The sequence below is a fragment of the Botryllus schlosseri genome, chromosome 10 (assembly GCF_051294905.1).
Source record: "Botryllus schlosseri isolate E-star chromosome 10, Bs_hap1, whole genome shotgun sequence".
Classification (NCBI taxonomy): domain Eukaryota; kingdom Metazoa; phylum Chordata; class Ascidiacea; order Stolidobranchia; family Styelidae; genus Botryllus; species Botryllus schlosseri.
The window spans coordinates 14,758,413-14,782,364 of record NC_137245.1 but is presented as its reverse complement, the minus strand read 5'-3'; the positions used below and the strand labels follow the sequence as shown (position 1 = coordinate 14,782,364).

The 23,952-nt window shown below is 38.7% G+C and overlaps 1 protein-coding gene across 1 annotated transcript; it reads left to right on the top strand.

Moving 5' to 3' along the window:
• The first annotated feature begins 22,212 nt into the window (after nucleotides 1-22,212).
• LOC145448081 (uncharacterized) lies at nucleotides 22,213-23,430 on the top strand. Its single transcript, XM_080326409.1, has one exon. The coding sequence runs from the start codon at nucleotides 22,311-22,313 to the stop codon at nucleotides 23,247-23,249; it is 939 nt and encodes a 312-aa protein (XP_080182535.1). The 5' UTR covers nucleotides 22,213-22,310; the 3' UTR covers nucleotides 23,250-23,430.
• The last annotated feature ends 522 nt before the right edge of the window (nucleotides 23,431-23,952 follow it).

Below are 23,952 nucleotides of genomic sequence, written 5' to 3'. Positions count from 1 at the left end.
CCAGACCCCCACCAGGCTAGATAGCTGTTTGCCGCTATTTATCATCTAAATCGGGTGTCCGTTTTAGGCAGCCTCTGTCGACTAATCGCGCGAGGCGCGAACAATTTCTATAATTCCTGATTGAATCGGTCAATGTAATCGGGAATTGCATATATATTGGTATCTATTTTTATCCTTTCTCTGCTCACGTAATCAGATTGACCGGTTGAGCCTAGTGAGTTGTGTTTGAAAAGGTAGGACCACTCAATATTAATTAAACATCTTCGGGCGTATACCCGTTGGCAGGAACGAAACAGCACTTTGTCAGGCTTCTCAAAACACTTAGGTCTTGAGCTCCCATAGGGTGATAAACCGATCCCCCGTCCTGTTGTTCGCTTCTGCCACGAAATCAGGATCACCGTTTAGTGAGCCAGCGTGGAGCGCGAAAATTTTCGATAATTCAAAATAAAATATGTCAATGAGATCGGGAATTGCGTACATGCTAACTTGTCCTCTCTGCTCACGTAATCAGATTTACCGGTAGAGCTGAGTGAGGTGTCTTGGAAACTGTATAGGGCCCGTAAATAATAATTAAATATATTCTGACAGGCGGACCCGTTGGTTCGACTTCGTTACATGATGTTATTTCGTGACCTCCAGTCTGCTATATCAAAAAATATACAATCGCCCAAACGTACTAACCTATAAGATACACACGATTTCAAATTGGTAGTTCTTCACCGGCATATAATTCTTCCCTGCGGTATGGTAGCCTATTTGTCTCGTGAGGTTCAGATTGTCATTTAGGCGCCTATGGTCAATTATACCTATATGTATTTTGTATATACATAACGAAGTTTATGGTCAGCGTAAGGGCAGTCCTTTTCGGCCAAGGTTTTCTCGCTGTCGATCGTTCTGGCACACTTCTTGGAGTCGCATGTTACATGACCTAAAACTTCATATGTCTTCGTGCGTCGTGGCGCGGTAATGGCCAACGACGATATGCCCACTTCTATAAATCTTGCGTATTTTATCTTGGTGGAAGAGTACCCAATAAGTAAGGTACTTGGAAACTTGAAATCGCGCGCAGGGCGACAATTGTTTGAAAAAGTTGCATAAAACTTCATAAAATACTCGGTACTTGTGAAATAAGTGCCCGGAGGTCTAGGCGGCAATAGTTGTTGCACCATAAAGTGGGTGTGTTGTAGGATAGTAGGTGTTGTACATGTACATTGAAATAGGGGTAAAAAAATCACCAGGTCTGGTAAGGAACAAGTGAAAAAAATGACCCTGCCATATGACTAACACGGGATTAAAATATGAGAGAATCAGTACATATGATGTATCAAGAAAAAGAAGGGTTGACCCGCAAAGGACGATAAAGAGTTGATGAACGCCACATACTGTCTTGTTTACTTGTGCAGATACGTTGGGAAGAACATACAATGTGTTGAGTCTGGTCGAATCGGGTGCACTACTAAAAACACGAGATTGTGTGCTATTTCTGAGAAATCACGGGTTGTTGGTGCGAAGGATGAAATGCAAACGATGTAAAAAAATAATGAATGAAGAAATTACGACCACTGGCGGTGATGGATTTAGATGGCGATGCAATCCGTGTGATACAACGGCGACTATACGGAAAAACTCGATATTCGCAGGAAGTAAGGTAGAACTTCCCAAATTGTTGATTTTATTCTACTTTTGGGCCCATGACGCATTGCAAACCCAAATCGCGCATGAAGCTGAGATTAGCCAGCGTTCAACGGTTACCTGGTGCGGCAAATTGCGAAAGCTGTGTACGGCCGAATTTCACAGGAACAAGCGACGTTTGGGAAAGGAAGGCGGTTGCGTGATTATTGATGAAACGCACTTAGCCAAGCGCCGGGCTGCCTCTGGTAAAGGACCAGCTGTTAAAGCCATTTGGGGGTTTGGAGGAATAGACAAAGCCACCGGAGAAATGTTCATTGAAATAACTTCTGACAGAACTGCTGAAGTATTTCGAAAACTCATAGTAGAAAATGTGACAGAGGGGTCCACGATTCTAACCGATGCCTATCCTTCCTACAAGGGCATAGAGAGCTGGGGGAAGGGTTATATACACGGTGTAGTGGACCACTCCCGTTGGTTTAAGGACCCTCGGACAGCTTTTTGTACTAATGAAATCGAGGGGGCCTGGGGCCAGCTTAAATATCATTTACATAGATCTCGTGGTCTAGCACGTCATCTTTTGGCCGACTACGTAGGGGAGTTTTTGTGGAAACGTCAACATCAAAAGACTGACCGATTCTTGGCACTCCTGCGCACCATACACAATGATCCACGGTATAATCTTGACAAATTTGATGGGCCTCCTGTATTACCACATTTGTGAACCCCGTTATAAGGTTCCAATACGGAAATGACGACATCTGTTATTTTGTGTTTTTACAGACGGTAGTCTAGGTTTAGTGCGCGATTATATTTAGTTTATGACGTGGCGAGAACCACCACTGTCTGTACCATGGACATCCTTCCTTATTCTCTGTCTATCCTTGTTGGTATCATTTGTACGTCTGATTTGGTGCTGCATACGGCGGCGAAAGGCATGCACGGACTTGCAGATCCTGTAACAAATAGGGCACGGTCTTTCACTCAGGGGACGCTAGGGGAACTACGGGGACCCCTGCCTGAAGAATGGATCACTCTAAATGATACACAATGGGAGGACTATCACTTGATGAGCATTTTCAACAAAACGGCGGAGCGACATGTATATAGACGGCCTGAGCTATTTTACAGCAAGTCATTTGGTTACGTAGTAGCTGAGCGTTTTTCATTACAACAAATGGCGTTTCCACATGGAAGATATTGGACAAGTGTACAAGAATTTGAACGCACCTGTCTCTGTCAACGGCGCCTGGGCCAGATCACGCCCAATATTTCCTATGATGTTCTTAAACAAACAAACATGTTCATACGTCCAATAGGGTATTATAGGATTCGCTGGTTCTGGAATGGGGACTATTACTGGTATCATGACCTTGGCAGGAATTACTCCATGTTTGCTCTTACCAAATTTAAATTGATTATGATACGACTATTCGAAAGTTATTCAGCTGTTGAAGCCTCATGTCTTCAAGAGCCAATGAGAGACGGGGACAAAGAAAAATTAAGTGAATTAAATAAGTATAATGCCAGTAGCAATAGTTTTACACAATGCTGGCATCTAGTAGATAAAGATTATGCCTCCCATAGTGTTTTTTGGCAACAATACCACTCTTGGAGGGTAAAGGGGGTCAGAAAAGGAATCTGTACAAGGTGTAATTTTAGAGGAGTGATTTCTGCTCTGGAACCAAATAAGGCAGATATAATCATCCAAGAAATAGTAATGACTACAATAAGTACATGGCCGTATATGCGCAATAAGTTCATTCCATGCCGGGCCCAGGGGGGATGGATTAATCAGTACTGGTTTGAGCACTTCTGGCCTGATGGTGGGGTAATAGCCCATTCGTGCAATTTCTGGCCTGGAATGAATACCACTATATGGGGTGATCTACCAACGACAAATTTCCCTCCTAGAGTAAAATGGATACAACCGTCTTTTCCAAATTTGGATCACAGTGTGTATGCTAATCGCGGCAATCAGGGCATGAGGTGGAATAACCTTTTTGATGGTGTGCCGACTAGGTTTAAGGCATCTATATCAACATGGATACCTTTTCCCAGGCCCATGTGGAAACACTTCCCCTCTCTTACTGCATCGGATGAAGCATGTAAAAATAGAATATCACATAACCAGGATTTGTGTCGCGACCCAGTGGGTGGACCCGTTTTAAAGGCAGCCTTTTGGGACCATGTTCATTTTGATCCGGAGCTAAACCGACCACGTTTCCCGGGAGGCCCGATAGAAATTAAGGGAGAAATAGCATCGAGAGCTGGTACCAAAAGGGGTGCGCGGAGAAGACGTAAAAGGTTTCTGTCTGGACTAATATGTCTTGTGTTTGCCGTAATATCCACAATCGCCGTCGTTGCGACAGTTTCCTCCCAGTTACATGAAGAGACGGTGAACCTTAGCCAACAGATCAATAATAGAATGATACAGGCCACACAGAGGTCCACTGCACTAGGGAGAAAGATTAACGAGCTCTCGTTACTTCAAATAGCACAACAACAAAAACTGGATCAAACGATCGCTGCCATGGAAGTAAGGACATCACTGACAGATAAACGACTTGTACTAATGGAAAAGTACATAGAAAGAAATCGACAAATGATAATACGACAAGCAACAGCTTCTTTGACCTCTTTTCAAAACTATAAGGAAATGAGTGATGCCGAATTAGCCATCGACCGATTGGTTTTGGACGAATTGGCTAATTTGACTGGAAAGTTAATATTTGACTCCAGCAAGGTATATCTCACGAAAATCCGGCAAGGAACGTTACGGATAAAAGAGCATGCTCAGCAATTAACAGCCTATAGAGACGCTTACATCAATGAGACGAATGACATCGGAGTGGAACTACGTGCCAATCGTATCAATATAGATCAAACCCAACAGAATGTGGATTTGGGTTTGCAAGTTTGGAGAGAAGATCTGAACAAGAGTGTGTACATGAACATTTCTGATTGGCGATATGAGAATATTACAGTGAAGCCTTTCGAATTCGTGGGAGGAGAAAAATTTATGGAAAACTTGGGCCAAACGATAGAAGACATGACACACGGTGCCGAAAGCTTGATAAAATCTGTAGGAGAGAGTACAGGAAATCTACTACAAGAAGGACTAGGTGCGGTCGGAGGAATATTCAGTAAGGGAGTGAACGGAATTTTTTCTGGCTTGGGGTCTGTTCTGATTCCAGTAATTTTGATATTAGGGGCCGGGATCATCTTGTTTTGTTTCTGTCGTTATAGCAGTCTTTGCTGTCCTAAGTTAAAACCTAAGGTACAACGGCGGAACACGAATACTCAGTTGACAATGTACATATCATCGGTATCGACCCCCGTTAAAACAACCAAATCGACAAAAATGTAGTGCACGCATATATATTTAAAGGATTTTACTTTTATTAATTTAATTTTTTCATAAGTCCACAGATATACTAACTAATTTATAATAATATGAATCGTTACTTTAAATTATGGATTGTGCTGGCAGTAGCTTTAACACTACACCGAGGATATCTGCAAATTCATGGCCAATTATTGCCCCTATCTGCTATGAGTGTGAGGTTAGCATTTAATCTTACAGGATGGACAACGTTCCGGAATCAAAGTCTTAGATACATCCGCCTTAATCGACTATTCAAATTAAACGAGAGTTGGCCAATAGGTGAAACGGAAAATAATTTTTCAATATACGAAGAGACGCCCAAATTTGGTCCAACACGAGCTAGCCAAGATCAATTGTACAAGTTATTTGCACCCTCGGGGTCTGACAAGAGGTATTGGAATAATGTTAGACAATATGAAAGAGAATGCGGGTGCAATCGGAAACTATCAAGAATATCTCCCGATATTACGTTGGCAGCCTTGACTAGAACCACAACATATCGTCGAAAGAATAACTTTGGTTTAATACATACATGGAAGTATGTGGTTGGAAGGGAAGCACGCGGCACTATGGCTGTGCCTAGGGCTATTCTTCGGATGATCTCTCCTAATGCTACTCCACAAGTTACTATACACCAGCTGTTGACGGTGTACAAGTTATCAGTGATGAATATCTTGGCGCAATATGCAACAGTGACAACAAGGTGCCAGCAGCGTTCAGAGGATATCATGGGATGGAGAGTCAATAAAGCCGAATTTAACGTATGTGTGCAAGGAGAAGCTAATCAGATACAATGCCTAGGATGCTCATTTTTCACAGATGATCTGGCAGTAAATATACTGTCCAGAGACTTTGTGATCATGGAAATAGATAATAGCATCGGAGGATCAGGGATGGGAACGCAAGAAGCTTACTCCTACAGTCAATGGCCAGCAGGAGTCAAATTACCCGAATTACATCACGACATCGTGTGGTTGAAGGCTCGAAATGAGACAGGCCCCAGGGAGAGGCCAGCGAACTTTGATGGTCATACTTGGTTTAGATTGAGGATTTACGCCCTTCGCGAACATCTAAATAATGATACTCAACGGATAATGGGGAAGAGAAATTTTCCGACTATATTGCAAGGCAGCATAGAATGTGAACGCAAAAAAAATAAGAAGGTTTGTCGTAATTCAATTGGAAGTTTAAAAACGGCGTTGGCCTTTAAGGAAGTGTTATATGATCCATATACAAATCAACCCGTGTATGCAGATCATGGCAACGGTCGTTTACAAATTGCATCTCCAAGACCTGCAGGTCAGGAATCTCCACTCAAAGCATGGCCTAAGAGTCTACCCAATTGTAAACAACCCGGTAGATTAGGTGACTTTATCCTGACTGCATCATTTAAAAGCAATGGGCAAAATACAAGGAATATGGACTATTATCTAGCTCGCCTAGGAATGTATTACGTAGAAGTAACGAAACGGCGTTTACGCCAGTTGTCCCTGCCCATATATAAAATGCGAAGAAAACTGGGGAGATTGGACAGGTCCATAACTGGTAAAGAGATGGAGTCTCTAAGTCAGGCGCTACGGTCAGCCTTGACACCTCAGAAACTTAGTAAGATAAATGAAGAGTTACTGAGCTATATGTCAACACGCAAGCTCATAGAGGTGCAGTTTCATGATATCCGGATATTCCGACCTAGTGTGGCCTACACAGCCACAATATGTGCTGGAATATTGGTGTATACGCCTTATGCCTATAAGGACAATAACAAAATCAGAACTAACTCTGAAATGCCATTAAGTGCCGCGGAATCAATAACAACAAAGGTTGTAAGTTATGAAGGAACCACTCGAAAAGTACCTCCTAGCTCCGTAATGCCACGAAGTAACGCGGAAACAATAACGACAAGGACTGTAAGTTACGAAGGAATCACTCGAGGAGTGCCTCCTAGTAGCGAGACTGGTATGTGGGATGATATCACTTCTGTTGTAGCGACTCCAGGACCCACTGTGACACGGGAAAAAACCATAACACTTACTGAGGAAAATGTAAGAATGACGAATCAATACAATACTAACCACTATAACTACGATTATATAGAAAGTTATGACGAAGGATTTAGCTATGCCGGTTATGACGATAATACTAGCTTTCAAGACTCTGGAAATTACTACTACGATTACTATGACCAAGACGGAGAATATGATGTTTTGTTAAAACGTAGGCCCATACCCGTAGCTCACACTACAGATTCCACAAATATTATTGAAACTACAATGGCGTTACCAATGATTGAAACTCCAACATCGACTAAAAATACTCAATATACGGTTGAGTTAACAAGGGATACAACAATTTCCACGCCAAGAACGTCTACACTTACGACAGATAGTATTACGACCACATTATCCACTGCTGCAATCACACCATATACTGGAGGGTTGACATCGGCCATTGTAATTTCCGGAACGACTTCATCGACACCGCTCCCAGCCATATTGACTACTGTGCATTCCCCACGCGAAGATAACTCCAGCCCAAGACCAACTACATCTATTACTACATTCTTAACTACAGTGAAAACTACTAGTGATCAAGAAAGACGCAGAACGAGTCCCACTAATATTTTCACAATTGTGGAACCATCTATGGCTATATCAACAGAGATGGACACTCAGCAAAGCAATGGTATTGCTACAACAGGAGTCACCTTTTCTGAAAGTGGGTTAACAACGCGTGTACCAATGGAAAGAGGAGTAATCGCGAAGCATACCATGACCTATCAAATACCCTCAAAAAATGATGAAATGTTAGGCTCCTTATCCGTGCCAATAAGGAAAACACCCCAGGTTACGCAGATACCTGAGTCTTATATTCAATTACGTCATCACACAAATCAACTCATGGACACAACATCGCCAAGAGCGCATTTCAATGTGCTGTTTGATACAACCCAAGTAGCAACGACAGTCGAAACGCACCAATATTTCGCCACCAGCAAGTCCCGCTCTAATACAGAACTAGATAATTTAAACAATGAGCAAGACTTACAGGTAAGAACTAAATCAACATCAATACTTTCATCAGGGGACTATCAGAGCGAATCCACATCAGTAAGTAACAATGATGTGATCAGAAGTTGGAAGAGTGCTTCCAATAGTGCACTTTCTTCAATTACACCCTCTATCGAAGAAGAAGGAAAAGATACACTCAGTATACCGCATACCTTACCTACGACCAAATATGACAGACTGGACCAAATTACGTTTGACTTCTATGGACGACTGCACAAACTACAAGAAATGGAACAAGGTTATGCAGCAGGTAAAATTATTGTTGATATTAACAATAGAAAGGATTTAGAAGAATCACTTAACAATGCCTTGATTTTTGCGGTTTTCGTAACAATAATGGTAGGATGTATGTATTTATGTTATGCGAAATGCAGGAGGGTCGCAGCAAAAACTTATCTTAGGGATGTTATTCGGCGGAATAATCGAAAGACGTATATTACAGCAGTAACATTGCACGAAAAACTGAGATAGGTATTGTGGAATAATCACTGAAATTTTGTAAAGATATAAGTGAGTGTTGTTGTGTGGTGTGTTCGGTCCATTTGCGCGGTTTAGAATTCGTGTGAAATTATCCAAAGACCTAAATTTAATTTCGTTGAAATAACATAGTTTAAAAAAATCATGCTGTATTTGCCTATGGAAGCCTAAAAGTAGGCGGGGTTCAAGAACGTACGAGGCAAATTCGCGGTGTTAACGATGCTTATGCAACGACTATTCTTGCGAAATACGTAATTGCGAAATTTTGGATGGTATTGCTAAGCCAAATCAGGATTAAGTAATGCAATAGTAAGTAAATATGGAAGCATTACATATGGAAGGATTAAGTATTGCAATAGTAAGTAAATATGGAAGCATTACATTTGGAAGGATTAAGTAATGCAATAGTAAGTAAATATGGAAGCAGGATGGCGTAATTTTTGTACATGTTGCAATGACATATTGACGAATAGGAAAAACTTAATTTAGCAAAAACGGCAAAATACGACCCCAATTGATGGGTTGATCACGCCATTGCAAAAATCTTGCACAATAAGGCCACAATTAATGGTGGGAACGGAAGCGCTACAGTGGGTAATTGACGAACAGGAAATCTTTAACTGTAGCAAAAGGGTGAAATTTGTCTGTAATGGGGGGCTTAATCATGCCGGAGTACAAAGGATAGCGACAAAAATTTGCTTGATGAATGATCGGAAGGACGCCAACCCCTACTTTACGAAAATAGCACATTGCTCGTGGTGATGGGGGGGTGCATGCGCGTTAACGATCTTCCGCTCAAAACTGGATAAAACGCGGAGCGCAGGACTGGAAAAATCAGTTGACTCCACACCAAACTGTAAGGTGTTAGGGGAGTTGAGTGCTGGTAGCAGTTGGAAAGAAAATTTTTTTTTTTTTTCTCTCCATATATAGGTTGACACCAGTGTTGAGGTGACTCGGGTCGACTTTTTCGAGTGGTTTGACCTGGAGCGGTTCGCCTACAGGGAACGAGTGGCTTGGCTTGACTTGGGTCGCATTGAGAGTCGATTGACTTGGAATTGACTCAAGTTAGAATGTGCGTCAACTGGAGGTGACTGGTGAATCGAGGGTCGTGTTTCTGTACCAGCTCTGGTTGACACTCAACAAGTTTTGGTATGTCAAGATAACAGACCTGAGTATAACTTGGGTCGTCACGGTACAGACGGCCAATCTTATATTGTCGCGTGGAGACTGTATCAGTTATACCAAATGTTACTAAAAAGTTGAAAGCTATTATTACAATGTGTGGACTATTTCTTGTCATGGCACCTAGTAAAATTTCGATAATATAAAATTATACTAATGCTCACCTTTCTATAAAGGGGAGAGAGAAAATCAACGTGGTACTTATAGCTATGATATGAGACTTATATTATAATCACTCGCTACACTGACATCCTTACTATACAAAACAAATTCTAAACACTCGATTCTAATTCAATATGAACGCTAATAACTGGTCCGTAAAATTAAAGTGAGTTTTTGACTTATATTATAATCACTCGCTACACTGACATCCTTACTATACAAAACAAATTCTAAACACTCGATTCTAATTCAATATGAACGCTAATAACTGGTCCGTAAAATTAAAGTGAGTTTTTGACAAGGCTATGCTGCAGTGCCGGAGGAAGTGACTAGATTCCAACGCTGCTATACAGTAGAATTAAATGACAAAAACAACACAAGGAGCACATCGCTTAAGAGAATACGTCCTTAAAATCTATCCTTATCACGTGACTAACAATACAAACGATATTACATTGATTTTTAGTAATATACATGCGTATGGGATCAATAATTTTACTAATAGCACGTATTTTGGAATACAATCTGACTCTTGCTTCGACCTGACCTATTGTCAGAAGTTGATTCATTTTGCGCTACTAAAGTATAAACGCTTGTGCTTCACGGTTAGGATGATAAGGATTGCGTTGGATAGCAGGATATACGGATATAAGCGCAAAATATACCACGAAATAGAATCACGACACGCCAAACACTCACTCACTCATAATGATACCTGTGTCTAAAAGAAGTATGGATAATCCCTGCTAAAGACGTTTGCAAATACAATCATTTGAGGCAAATAATGACAGTGGATCTGGAATTTTAAGGTTTATAGTATCAGCCTGCCTTCGACGCGTTATGCTACTGTAGCTGTTATTTACATAACTTAAATATAACAGTATTAGATGATGAGTAACTGTTGTAAAAGCGGTAATTTCAATCGACAATAGCACAATCACCAACCTATTAAGTATCAGAGCCGCCACACATATTGTACCGTGCATTGCACAGGGTTAACAGTAGCATTTAGACTACAAGAAATGCCAATAATCGCTGTATTGGGTGATACTATATACAAGCCCATGGTCTCTCGAGTCACTGGCCTCAAGCAACTGACTAATATCTGAATTGATTCGGTATACCGGTTTATGAATTAAATTCGGAGTAAAATTAGTGAGCCAATTTCAAGTCATCAAATAATCAAATGCAGACAAAGATTGTGGTATATAGCATATGTTTGGATTTATCACGCAAAGTTTATGTGATCCATGAGAGCAACTAATCATTCCATGATAGTGCTGCTTATGGGGCATCCATCCGACATGGTGACATGAACATAAGAAGTTTAAGCTTACAGCCAATGCTGTCGTGAATCATGGTGATTTATTCAATCCTCTATTTCGAATTATAAAAATAAACTAAGGTGAGTGTGTATGCTTAAATGGATTATTAATTTATTAAAATTTAAACAATACAGCATTATTGGTGTATCTAGTTAATTCCAGGAAGTTTCATTGGTTAACCACTATGACCACTCGGTCTGAATATATATGGTATGGAAGGTGTCTTGACCCTGAATGGCTATGTCACGTCAATTGCTACATTCACTACAATATGGCATTTATTTACATAGGCAGGTAATACCGCTACAGGTAAATCTGATCTATCGTATAAAATGACATGTAACATGAAACAGTATGGACTTTATAACATCTAACTAGACCATTGGGCTAGGCTGACAACTAGAAATACTGGTAACATCGCAAACAAGTGGAATACAGTATTACATTGGAGACAATATTGTATATATAACTACCTTATCAATGGTTGGGCGCCGATTCAGGGTAATCCAGACCTGATACAGCTCTATATATCCCATTGGAAAGACATATCTCTTGCCAATTCTGGTATCTCCCAAAAATTACGTGTATCTCGGTTGAGAAACACTAACTTCTAAGTGCCAGAAATTAACTGTATTTGTAACTACAACTCGCCTCGACGACTAAACATTGCGGTAAAATAATTCAATAACGAGCGTTTGCCATAACAAGGAAGAGTAGTATAGATAGCTTCCTGTACTGAACCGTTCTCGAAGGTTTTTTAGGTAAAACATTACTAATATGGACATGGTATCTAAATTTGCGTGACGGGAGCCACCCCAACTAACGGGTCCCTCTAGAATGCCTGACAAGATGGAACGCTATTTGGGGTGATTTTAGTCATGCGCATTCGTATATATGAAGAATAAAAGAATATAATAAAATCAAGGGTAGCTCAAGTCATAGTATGTTCTAATTGACACAATGATGACCTATATACTGAACATTACCTGATGTTTCTTTGTAACTGGGACTAGCACAAACGCTGATTATAAGAGCGGCGACTGGATATGGAAATTTAAAAGACCAATATTATTGTTGCTATTCACAAAATAACCCATCCGCACATGCTCGACAACACTATTCAGTACTTAACAATTCTGACAATCAGATTTACATTGCAAAGCGCGCAAATTCATCTTGGGGTATAGGCTTCAAGAGTGATCAAGAACCTTAAATCGTAGGCCGCTGTGAACATTCTATCGTCGTCTCAAGTGCATAGGTGAGACTGGATTAAGAAATAGATAGTCTGAATAAAACCGATCAATTTCGATATAAAAGCTAGGTTAATTCTGGCTGACTGCGGTCCTTTATTTACTATGACTGACACATTGCGTATTACTAATGTAGGGTAAGAAACAGTTTTGGGATGACTCGGGTTGTTTGGGAAATATGTATTGACTCGTGTCTCGAAGCAGAATTTACAAGCCAATATCAAGTCGCAAAATAAACGGTGTTGAATAAATCACTGTAGCTTGCGTATACTCGAATTGTTGTGTTAAGTCATAAATAAATTAACCGCGAATGAAACGATCATGGCTGACGCTGCCGTGGAAATTATAGAGGACTATTGTGAATAACAACATCTTTTTGTCTCATTAGACGGCTCAATATTTACGTTGTGCAGTGCGTATCTTTCTATATTTTGGTCGACAATGCCTGACTGTAGTATTTAGCTTTACAATTGCTCGCGTATTTTACTTGCGTGTGACTGGTACAGCATCTGGGTGCATGTATAGTTATCTGCATATTTGTCAGCTAATTCAATATAGATGCTGAAATCCGGTTTGACTCAAAATTGTGATCTTTCTCGTAACTTGACTTGGCTTGACTTGATTGAGTGTCTGCCAGGACTCGGAATGACTCGTGACTCGAAGGGAATTGAGCCCAACACGGGTGCAAGGTATTGCCTCAAAAGGCCTGTGCTGAAGCGGTATGCCCCTCAAAAATTAATTATATTTTTGAAAACCAAACAAAACTGTTGGTTTATCGCCGACGAGTAAATAAGTAGGTGAAATATCTCTCTCGACCAAAGGGTATAAAGTATCACCCTAAAAAATAACATAATACCACGTTGCTCGCTTGCTCGCTCGCCTATGTTCTAGCTCACGCTGAACCATAAACCTACATTTGCGAAAGCTGGTCTTCAGTTCATTGTATTACGGATTTGGTACGTCCCTGTAAATACCGTTCGAAGGTTACACTATGTTGCAAGTTTTGATATATATCATATTATGCAGTAACTCCGTTTGAAGAACTCTGGTCTATAATTCCAAAACTAAATTGTGCTTTCGCGGACAACTCAGGTCGTCTTGGCTAAAACCTGATGCAACAATACGACGCCAAGCATGCTATGGAGCAATGCCTAGCCGCATAGAATGACTTCCTGAGATGGACTAACTCCCATTGCAGTGCGAGGCGAATATTATTGATTACTAACAATGGTGTATGTTATAACACATAAGGGCTATAAAATTGTAAATCTACTGTAAGCCATGACATATCTCGGCTTTGATAGATCGCACTGTTTTCAAAACCTTCTTGCATACTGTATTACTAAACAAGAAAAAATGCGCTTGCTCGTGCCCTATTGGGGACGCCCATTTCAAAACTAGTGCGTTGGAGATCTCTACAATATCTCTTCTGCTACAAGTGTGTTCTAATTGTCTGAATATGATTAAAACTCACTAGAAATTGTCGTGCGGGTATGGTAATTGGTGTAATGATAGCTGCCTCCGTTAGCCGGTCTCTCCAAAATATTTGAAATGATGGAACAATTGCTTGAGGCAGTTATAGGATTTTTTTGCGCTAGTCACCTTGGGATTAAATTAATCTAGGAGCACTAAGCTGAAATAGATGAGAATGTTATTTTCTCATATCACGCCTCAAATGTCAGACAGTTACAAGTAAGTGAAATTAAGAGCAAGGTATCGGGTTTGTGCCATTAATAGTGATGGTCAAACTAGATATGTAGTTTTAAAAATGAAAGTAAATTTGGCCAGATTTAAAAAACACTCAAGTAAGTAGGTAAATTACAAAACATTACTAAGTGAAACTTGGGTAGTGATAGATGTTTGTTTTCGATGATAGTCATTAGCATGTATGTAGCACAGGTATTTTATTTAAAAGTAACTATTGTTGCGAGTCTGCATTTACAAAAGTAAGTTTTGATTATTGGAGGCGACACATGAATCGTAGATAATTCAGCAACTTAAACGCTGTTTTATTAGTGTTGAGCAATAGTGCGAGGTTTGTAGTATCATAGAACAAACAAAAGATATGATAATTAAGGAAAGTCATTGATTTCTGAGGTAGCAAGATGTGCATTTTGGGATTGTAGTTTGCAGAAGTAATTATTTGGGACAGATTGGGTGCGAAAAGATAATTTATTGATAACGTATCAACAATAGTGACCTAGTAGTCTAGAGTATAATTACATAACAATGCACAGTGGTGTAGCATGAAGCAGAGCGGGTTGGTTTTTGCGTTTTCTGAAAAGGGCCAGTATGAATAAGAATGGTCGGCGGGACCTTGCCAATTTAAGTGACTACAAGATAATTTGAATTGTTGCATTTGGTAGCAAAGCTATGCAAATTGGGAAATAAGTTTACAAATTAAAATAAGTAAAGGCGTGATATTGAATCAGTGGGTTGTCGGCGCCACCACGCGGCTGGTTTGAGCCAAGCAAGAATTTATGTAATCAAAATGGCGTAAAGTCGTGCTTGGAAAATGGCGCGTGACCTGCTACCACTTAGTTTATGTCGCTTTTAGCCTTGATATCAAGGTTGGTAAATGAATGAGCGCCTAAGGTAATGTTCAAGTTAGATTGAATTAGCAAACGTGGGAGAAATTGTGGTACAACCCGCAGCCTTTTACGCAGTACTCATGTTGGCAATGGACCAAGAACAAGAATTGTTGATGTATGAATGACGTAGCTTATTAATTGAAAGATTCAGACAGCTAAATATCTAGAATTATACAGTAACTAATTAGCTAAGTAGTAAGCGCATATCTAGTCAGTACTCTCTCAATGGGCATGCACACAAAAGTCACGAACAAAAAATTAGGACTAATTTTTGGAATATTTTCGCGTTAACATTGATCAAACATGTCCATCCAAATCTGATTGTGATCTATTACGCAAATTCGGAATTGTTAACAAAAAAAGAATGGCATGCGCCATGCACTGAGGCTCTATCTCATATACCGGCGGTTCATGATTATAAGGAAGTAAACCGAGTTTAGAATGTAGGTTGGTGACTTAGTATTTGAAGGAGGCATGAGTAATAGTTTCATTAAGGGTGTATTAGAGATGGAATACAGGCCATACGACAGTTAAATAACATAGCCATACTCCATGTATGTATTTAAGAAAATTAAAGTTGGGGTAAGAGAGCACGAACTGAGGGATGTAGTGTTGGACATAGTAATAACGGTACTGAAGGAGGGCTATGAATTGATCAATTGAGGCATAGATCCCTATAATTTGATATTAAACCCGAAAGATAAGTGCGTTAGGTAGGAGATGTTCCGTCACAAGATCTGGTATTTAATGGCCAATTGGTACAATTGTTTGACAATAAAAGAACTTGTAACAGATCAGAAGGTCGCAGCTTGGTATTTCGCTAACTGAGCAAGTATGGTTATGACATTGGCGTTCTGTTAGTTACATCTTTGGTCGCTAAATCATGTTATTAAGGCCACTTAAAGGTACCGAGTACCGTAGTGGTACGCCCCAACGATGTAACAGCAATAGGACGTTCGGCGTTCCGACATTTCAATCACTAGGACACATTCATTGTTTATTTATATTATATTTATATTTTTTTCTGCTCCTATATTTGAAGATATTTGGCCATGAGATTAATAGCCTACTTCTCATAAGTATACCCGAATCGTGATAGGAATTACAATAATCAGATCAGACTCTATTATCGGTCTGTTGGATTCAAAATATTCATAGTAGCTGAAAATTATAATGTGATAACTTTTATGATGGCATCATACGTTTGTCCGTTCATATGGTGTCTATATCTTATAGTTAATTTATATCAAGTACAACAACAATTCTCTTTAAATAGTTATAAATATGATGATTTTTTTCGTGCCAGGCCAAAATTTATACAAATCTAAATCATATTTTGGCGATGTGTGGTTACTGTCAGTCTGCTGGATCGACTCACTCTCAATAGAAAAATTCATTCCCGCCAAAATAAGGCCTACTTGGAAAGACATAGAATACCTCTATAAATGCTGCGGCCCGCGGCGTCGTCTAATCTAGAAAAATGGCCCGCAAGCACGTTTGAGTTTGAGACCTCTGTACTAGATGAAGAAACAGGACAAAAAATTTGTACAATCACCTACAATTTTAAGTCACCTAATTATAATTGATAGAAAGTTTTCGCTTTGAGCGTGGTCTCATGGCGCAAATACGGATAATGTAGCAATAAAGATGAACATCGAGATTGAGTTTAGGATGATGGGTATCATGGTTATATTCTGGTGAGACATATGTAAAAAAAGAGTGATGAATCAAAATAAGGCGAGTATCATAATCACTGCGTACTGTGGTGCTAACTCACGAAGAAAAATAAAAACTTCCTGTGGTATACTTGGAAAATTTATGACACATAGACCTATTACATTTCCACAGACTTGGTATATATAGGGCTCAGCAACTACAATACATCTCTTTGTTGGTACAATTGTGGCCATGACAAGTGCTGAGGCCATGGAGCCCTCTGTTCTGGATGAACAAATCTGGACCGGGAGGTGGATTGTGGTATTAAAAAATATAGATGAAATTCTCAAATCATGCCAAACATCGCCTGAAGCAGATGAAAATGAGGAAAATGATCAACAAATTGACGAGGCCACATTGGAAAGCTATTTTGAAAGAAATCCTTCGATTTGGGGAGATAGTACCGATTCGGAATTAGATCTAACCGACTCGGATGATAGTTTAAGTATCTCGTCGGATACTGAGTCTGGACATGATGATATGGAATCCTATTTTTACTCAGATCATGAATCGGGACCTTATCCGAATTCCGAGTCCGGTGATTTTACAGACTCGGATGAGAGTCTGAATACTCTACCCGACACTGACTCTGGAGTTGATAGTAGCGATTCCGATCTATCCTCAGATCATGAACAGTTACCACCTCTTGACGAGGCCACTCTCAGACGCCTTGATAGAATATTTTGGCGCCCCCGGTGTAACGAGTAGAATCGGAAAGTTATATGATTAAAATGTACAAATTGGTGTGATCAGCAAAATCTTAAAATGAGCATTGACAATGTTGCGACTGTTACAAGATATGTTATGTGTTCTGTGCTTCATAGTGAAACAATTACATATTGTGGACGAATGTGTTTTCGTTTGAAAAAAAGAATTCTTGTGTAGCCATGGAATAATAATAGGTTATTCAGCAGACTTTAAGAAAGAGAGAACAATTAGGTTGGTAGGTGATACAAAATAAAGGTTTGGTTTAGTCAAGGCTGGTTAACCTTTTTCAGCCTAAGGGACACATTCGATTAACGAAATACTGTACAGGCCACTACCTCGTGAAACGCGAAAAAACTTTAGAAATTCATAGGCCAAGGATATTGTAACTAGGCCCTGTTGCGGGCTTACCGCATATCGCTGGGCTAAGTCTATGAGGAATAGGCTATTCAGCGCATGGACATATGGATAACGCAAGTAGCTGAGACCAACATGCGTCAATCTCTACGTGCATAGGTTTCATAGTAAGCAGTATCTACTGCAAACGCAAATGTAAGGTCACACATGTTCAACGGCACTTTGTCCCGAAATTGCGAGTATAGTTAGACTCAATCTAAGTAAATTGGCTGTTTTTCATGATAAAAAAAAAAAGGGGCAGCAATATTAAAAACAAGGAATCGAGGGACAAAGTGTCGCGTTGAGCTTGTAGAGAATTTTACTTTTGATGAATCTGGAGCAAACTACTCTGATTTATTGTAATGTATAAAAATATACCATTATGTGACAGGCTGACGCCTCTGCCAAAACGTCGGAATAGATATTTTAGACATCACATCTCAAGTGGCCAGAGATTACACTTTTCCTTATCCAGTAAAGAAATAATTAACCCCAAATAGGATTAATAAAGAGTTAACAAAATTCAGTGTTTGAAATATCATTAACGATATCATACGATAAGCTCGGCTGAAAGAAACATTATTATTTTTTAAGGTGTAAAAATAACGCGGTGCAGTAAATTAAAGAATGTCTGCCTCAATAACTAAAGAACAATTATGGGAGCTATCTATTGAAAATATTGAACTATGGTATGAGGAACTTCGGGGGGTGAAAAAGACAGAAAGATTACAACGATGGAATGATTTTTTCGAGGACATTAAAAATGGAACTAGACGTTATGCAGAAATCTTCTTCGAAGGAATGGGAGCGAGTAATGAAAAGGTCAAAGAATGGCCATGGCGAAATGACTATCGTAGAAAACACTTGCGAAATCGCAAGGTAGCAAAAGTAAAACCATATTTGCTAATAAAAACTGCCTCAAACAAACAGAATCGGAACACAGAGATAAGAGCAAGCTCTTCGACATCGACAAGTAATACTCCCTTGACGTCCTCTCTGACATCATCTACTACAAACAATGATGCACCGCCTAATAACAATGTCACGACAAATGGAACTTATGCATCTTTTGGTAGTATAATGTTTTCGCAACAATCATCCTTTAATCAGCCTCAACCTACAACATCGCATCACGTTAACGAATAATGAAATTACAATAAAACGTTTTAACTAAAATATTCAGTGGAATGATGTGAATATTATCAATTATATGGACTGAATTTATGGTGAATAAAAGTTAGGTTATTAACTTGTGCCTAAAGTGTATTATGAATGACGAGGAATTATCTTGTATTAAGATTATAAATAGTGAACTAGTTAAAGAAAGGAATGTGCTACGGGCTATTGTGCAACCCTAATACGGATCACAAGGTTGTCTACGAGTGGGCAATGCAGTTCACTCTTACTCAAAGGCAGCAGATGGTAATGGAAACCATAAAAACTGCGCCGGTTCGGGATCGTTTGATGAGCCTCTTGTTCGGCACTTGTGAGCGGGACAATCCAAGGGTGCAATATTGGCAACAATGTATGTACAACAAGGAGGGCTGGACAAAAATAGGAAAGCTTTTTCACCCTGTTGGGAATGGTGAATGTAAACAATGTTACCTTATGAGGCACGTAAGACCGTACTTCAAGAATACCGGGCAGATTTTGGAACTTATGACATTATGCCATGACTATTTAAAAGAAGCTTGTAGTATGCACAAAGGACTAGATCAAAACACCGAAATAGATAAAGGACATATAGTACTTTATGTGTTATATCCGGAAGCGATAATAACCGCCATAGCTCTCCTGTTGCAACAATATCGGGGGGCAAAAAACATACAAACATTTTGTTTTACGAGGTGCAGGATGGATGCAGAATTTGAATTCCTATTTGGGGGAAATCTAGAACAGTGGAGATTTACATACGGGTCCACGAGTACGTTTGGTTATGTGGGAGGTGTTTTTATTCTACCGGTTGACCAAGTGTCGGAATCAATCTTTGAAAACTCGCTAAAAAAAGAGGGTGACAAACAAATAGTCAAAAATACCAATTCGGAAACTACATCGTTGTTTAATATTGAGTCTTCGACCAGTAGAGACAGTAGGTTTCCAAACAGACTAGAGGCTCCAACCCGAATGATAGTTTTACGGAGGCCCAGTGTAGACGGACCCCATGCTGCCTTTAGTGGTAAAATGGGCTGATTTGAAAATAAGCTACTATTAGTTTGATTTAGAAATTGTCTTCGGAAACACGTCAGAGACGTAATATTTGTTATGGGATAGGTTGATTTGGACTTTTAGGGCTAGCCTATTAGACAAGCCATGATAACTGAATTATTTAGGGCTGACTGGTGGTGGTTTAGGACAACTTATCAATTCGGCACCACTACCAAAAGTCAAACTTAACGGGAAAAAGCATAAAAGCCGGTTATGGTGGAAACTTGAGACTAGCAAAAGTAAAAACTATATACCTGTATTTTACTATATATATACTCAGATTTTAATACAGTTTCCCTTTTTATTAAAAGATTTCGATACATTGATCAATCGCTGGGATTGTACCCACTACCACCTCCCCTAGAATAACAACCCGGGGATTATAAGAACTTGATTACTTGAATGCAAGATCGACCTATCTTTATTGCAAAAACTTTTTAAATTCGAGAGGAACTTGTTATTGTAAATTATGAGGAACTGTACGATGTCTATTTCCCATAATATTGTATGTTATGTACGTGTTTTCGGCTGCAATTTTGTGTTGAAAATAATCTGTAATGGCCCCAGACTACCTATCCTACCTCAAATCACCTCGTGCTCACTATTTAAATGTAATGCTAATCGAATTAAATTATATAAAGGCTGACGTGAGCTAATATTTTTCATTTTGCCCAAAATTGTCGCTCTGCCAAATCTCTTTGTATGAGCCTCATACCAGTTTGCTGCTATTTATGTTATTGCTGATTTTATAATATTTTCCGATTATGTAAATATTTATTGTACTGTACATAACATGCGCAATAATGGACTTAACCTCTAGTATTGTATCCAATACTTAAATATGTATTAGTTTTGTAGAGTAATACTTCGCTGATTACTCACATTCCTGTCTCTTGGCACCCTTCTTCTATTAATCCCTATGAGACATAGTGGTGTATTACTTGTTATGGACAACGCTGTATTAATGACCCTTGAAAATTTTTTGTCATTCAAAGATACTCGTGTCTAAAAATTTCTTATGAAAGGGAAGGCAGGGATGATGAGTAATATCACTTTTTATTATTGTTTAAGTTGATATGTTGTATAACTTTCCCCACTAAAAAAATCTTCAAAAAAATAAAATGTCGGATTATGTTTATAGATCATAAAAATTGATAAAATTATTACCTAAACCGAAGGATAAAAACTATATACGAGATAAAATCTTAATGAGAAAAAAAAGTATATAAATAAAAACCAGAAAATAGAAAATTACAAAATAATTAAATCCCTTGTGGGGGGGAGAGATTTATTGCCTAATAAGTATTGGGTGATTAATGAATTGATAAATGTCTTAACGAGTATGGAGTATACATGAGTTTATATGAGTATACATGAAAATGGTAAATTGTGCGAAATTTCTATTTTGTTTGAAAAAAATCTGTATATTTTGATGCAGAAAGGAAAAAAAAGAATGCTAGATTTTGATTATATTGAAGGTTACGATCCAACAAATTGGTGTCTTTTGTACGATGTATATGACGAATTGGATCTATTGAATCTTAAAGAATATAACAGCGAATATGAGAGATACCAGTTTAAAGAAACAATATGGGAATTGCTTACGGACCGAGTTGATTGGGTTAAACAAACAGACAATGGCCTAGAAGAGGTAGCCCTAGATGAGGAATTAACCGAAGAAATTCTTGAACAATTCAACCATGTTGTAGATGAGATATTTGAAATAAGAGCAAAGGAATACACCTCTTTGGGAAGAAGAGTCATGTTGTATGAATTAATTAGAGGAATGGTGATGAAACTTACAAACACTAATATAACAAAGGACGTGTACCAGGAGAGAGAAATTTGTAAAGATCCGCCGCATATGGAACAATGGAATTGTCAGAATAATTTGGGCATAAAAGGCTATTCAAGTTCAATACATTGGCGAACAAAAAGGATAAGGCGTATAGAAATACACCCTTACCCCTACGGAGGGGAAAGTGTGAACATTGACTCTATAATACCGGAACAATTATGAGTAATGACAACGAATGTAAATAAGATTTTGACTTACAAAAAACCTTTTTCAAAGGAGTAAAATAACAAAGTGAATTATCTAATTCATAAGTAAAATGAACCGAGTGGAACTACTAGTATTATGGCTGGGCACGTGTTATGCTATTTATCCGGAAACAATAGAACAAAAGAAATGTACAAAGAATGAAAGACGAACTATGTTATACCCGGAATGCATGCAAGGAAGCAATTTGGTACTTTGGTGTGATCATTCGAGTTATACAAGGATTCCAGATCCTGACAAGATATACCTGGCAAAATCTTGCCGGAACACAGTAAAGATATTCATCAACGACAGCTGCCTACGGGAAATAACCAAAGGACAATTGGAAAAGTATAAAGACGTAGAGGTGTTGCATTGTGGGTGGAATAAAATCCAAACCATACCAGGAGGAGTCTTCTGCAAAAACGAAAAGCTTAGGGAGATAAATTTGATACGAAACTACATCACACGAATTGAAAAAGAAAGCTTTGCAGGCTTACACCAACTGGAAAGTTTGTACTTGAGCAGTAATTTGCTGGCAGAAATAGAAGGATCAAAATTTGCAGGCATGGAAAAATTAAAAAGACTATATTTGGACAACAATGTCATAAAGAAACTAAAGAACGGAACATTCATTCATTTACGTCGTTTAAGAATACTAGACTTATCAAGAAACGCAATAAGCGCTATAGAAGAAGGGGCGTTTAAAGGACTGAGTAAACTGGAAACTTTAAACCTGGATGAAAATAAACTGGTGGAATTTGATATGACAATACTTGAATCTTTGTGTAATTTAGAGAGATTAACGTTGTATTATAATAACTTGCAATATTTTTCTCTGTCCTCCAACACATCGTTCAAATATTTACATACTATTGACCTTAGTTATAATCATGTTCAATTTCTGAGTGATTCTCTACGGAGAAAATTGCCATATTTGGAGGTTTTAAAATTAAATGGATATAATAATGGAACGTCTACCAAAAGACCCTATGTTCGTAAACAATCAAGATTATATTATGATGTAATGAAAAGTTTTTCCAATCCCGTGACTATACATTCAAAATGTACATTTGCCGCTAGTGTTTGGCTAGTTACTATTAGACTAATGTAAAATGCTTAAGTATAAATATTGAAATTCGGTGCAGTATTGTAACATGGCAATAGGTAACTGATCTTATATATTTTGTATAGTATAACATAATAAAGTATCAAAATGTGTTTGGGATTGCGTTGTGATGATCCGGAAATACAACATTTGATATGGATACCCCAAAAAGAAACACTAATAGACAAAGGATTAAAGTCGCTGAAGTTTCTGTTAACAACATATACATTAACGGATCATTTATGTGACATAATGTACGACGAATTAAATCCACGGCTGCAATATTGGAAGCAAAAGTATGGTCTTACTACATGTAATAATCATTGGCCTGGGAAACATCTGGTTGAAGATGAGTGGGAAGAAATTTATACAGGAAGCATTTACCCTGAAAAACCTATACAAATGGCTTTTGCAGAAATCTGCATAAACTGGGTAACAATTTTAAAAAGAGTAAATCCTGAAATGCGGGAATTTCTAAAAAAAGGAGACTCTGAAAGAGATCTCATAATGTGGATAATCTTTCCGGAAGCTCAAATCTACTCGTGGGCGAAGACGCAGGAAATAACCATAAAAGAAGCCGATTGTCAATTTATGGTTTTGAAAATACCTGCATGAAATTTAACTTTCCAATGTTTGTATATACAGAAACTACTTTTGAAAAGACAATAAAGTTCTAAATAAATATGAAGACTAAAGAACCCAGAAAAAG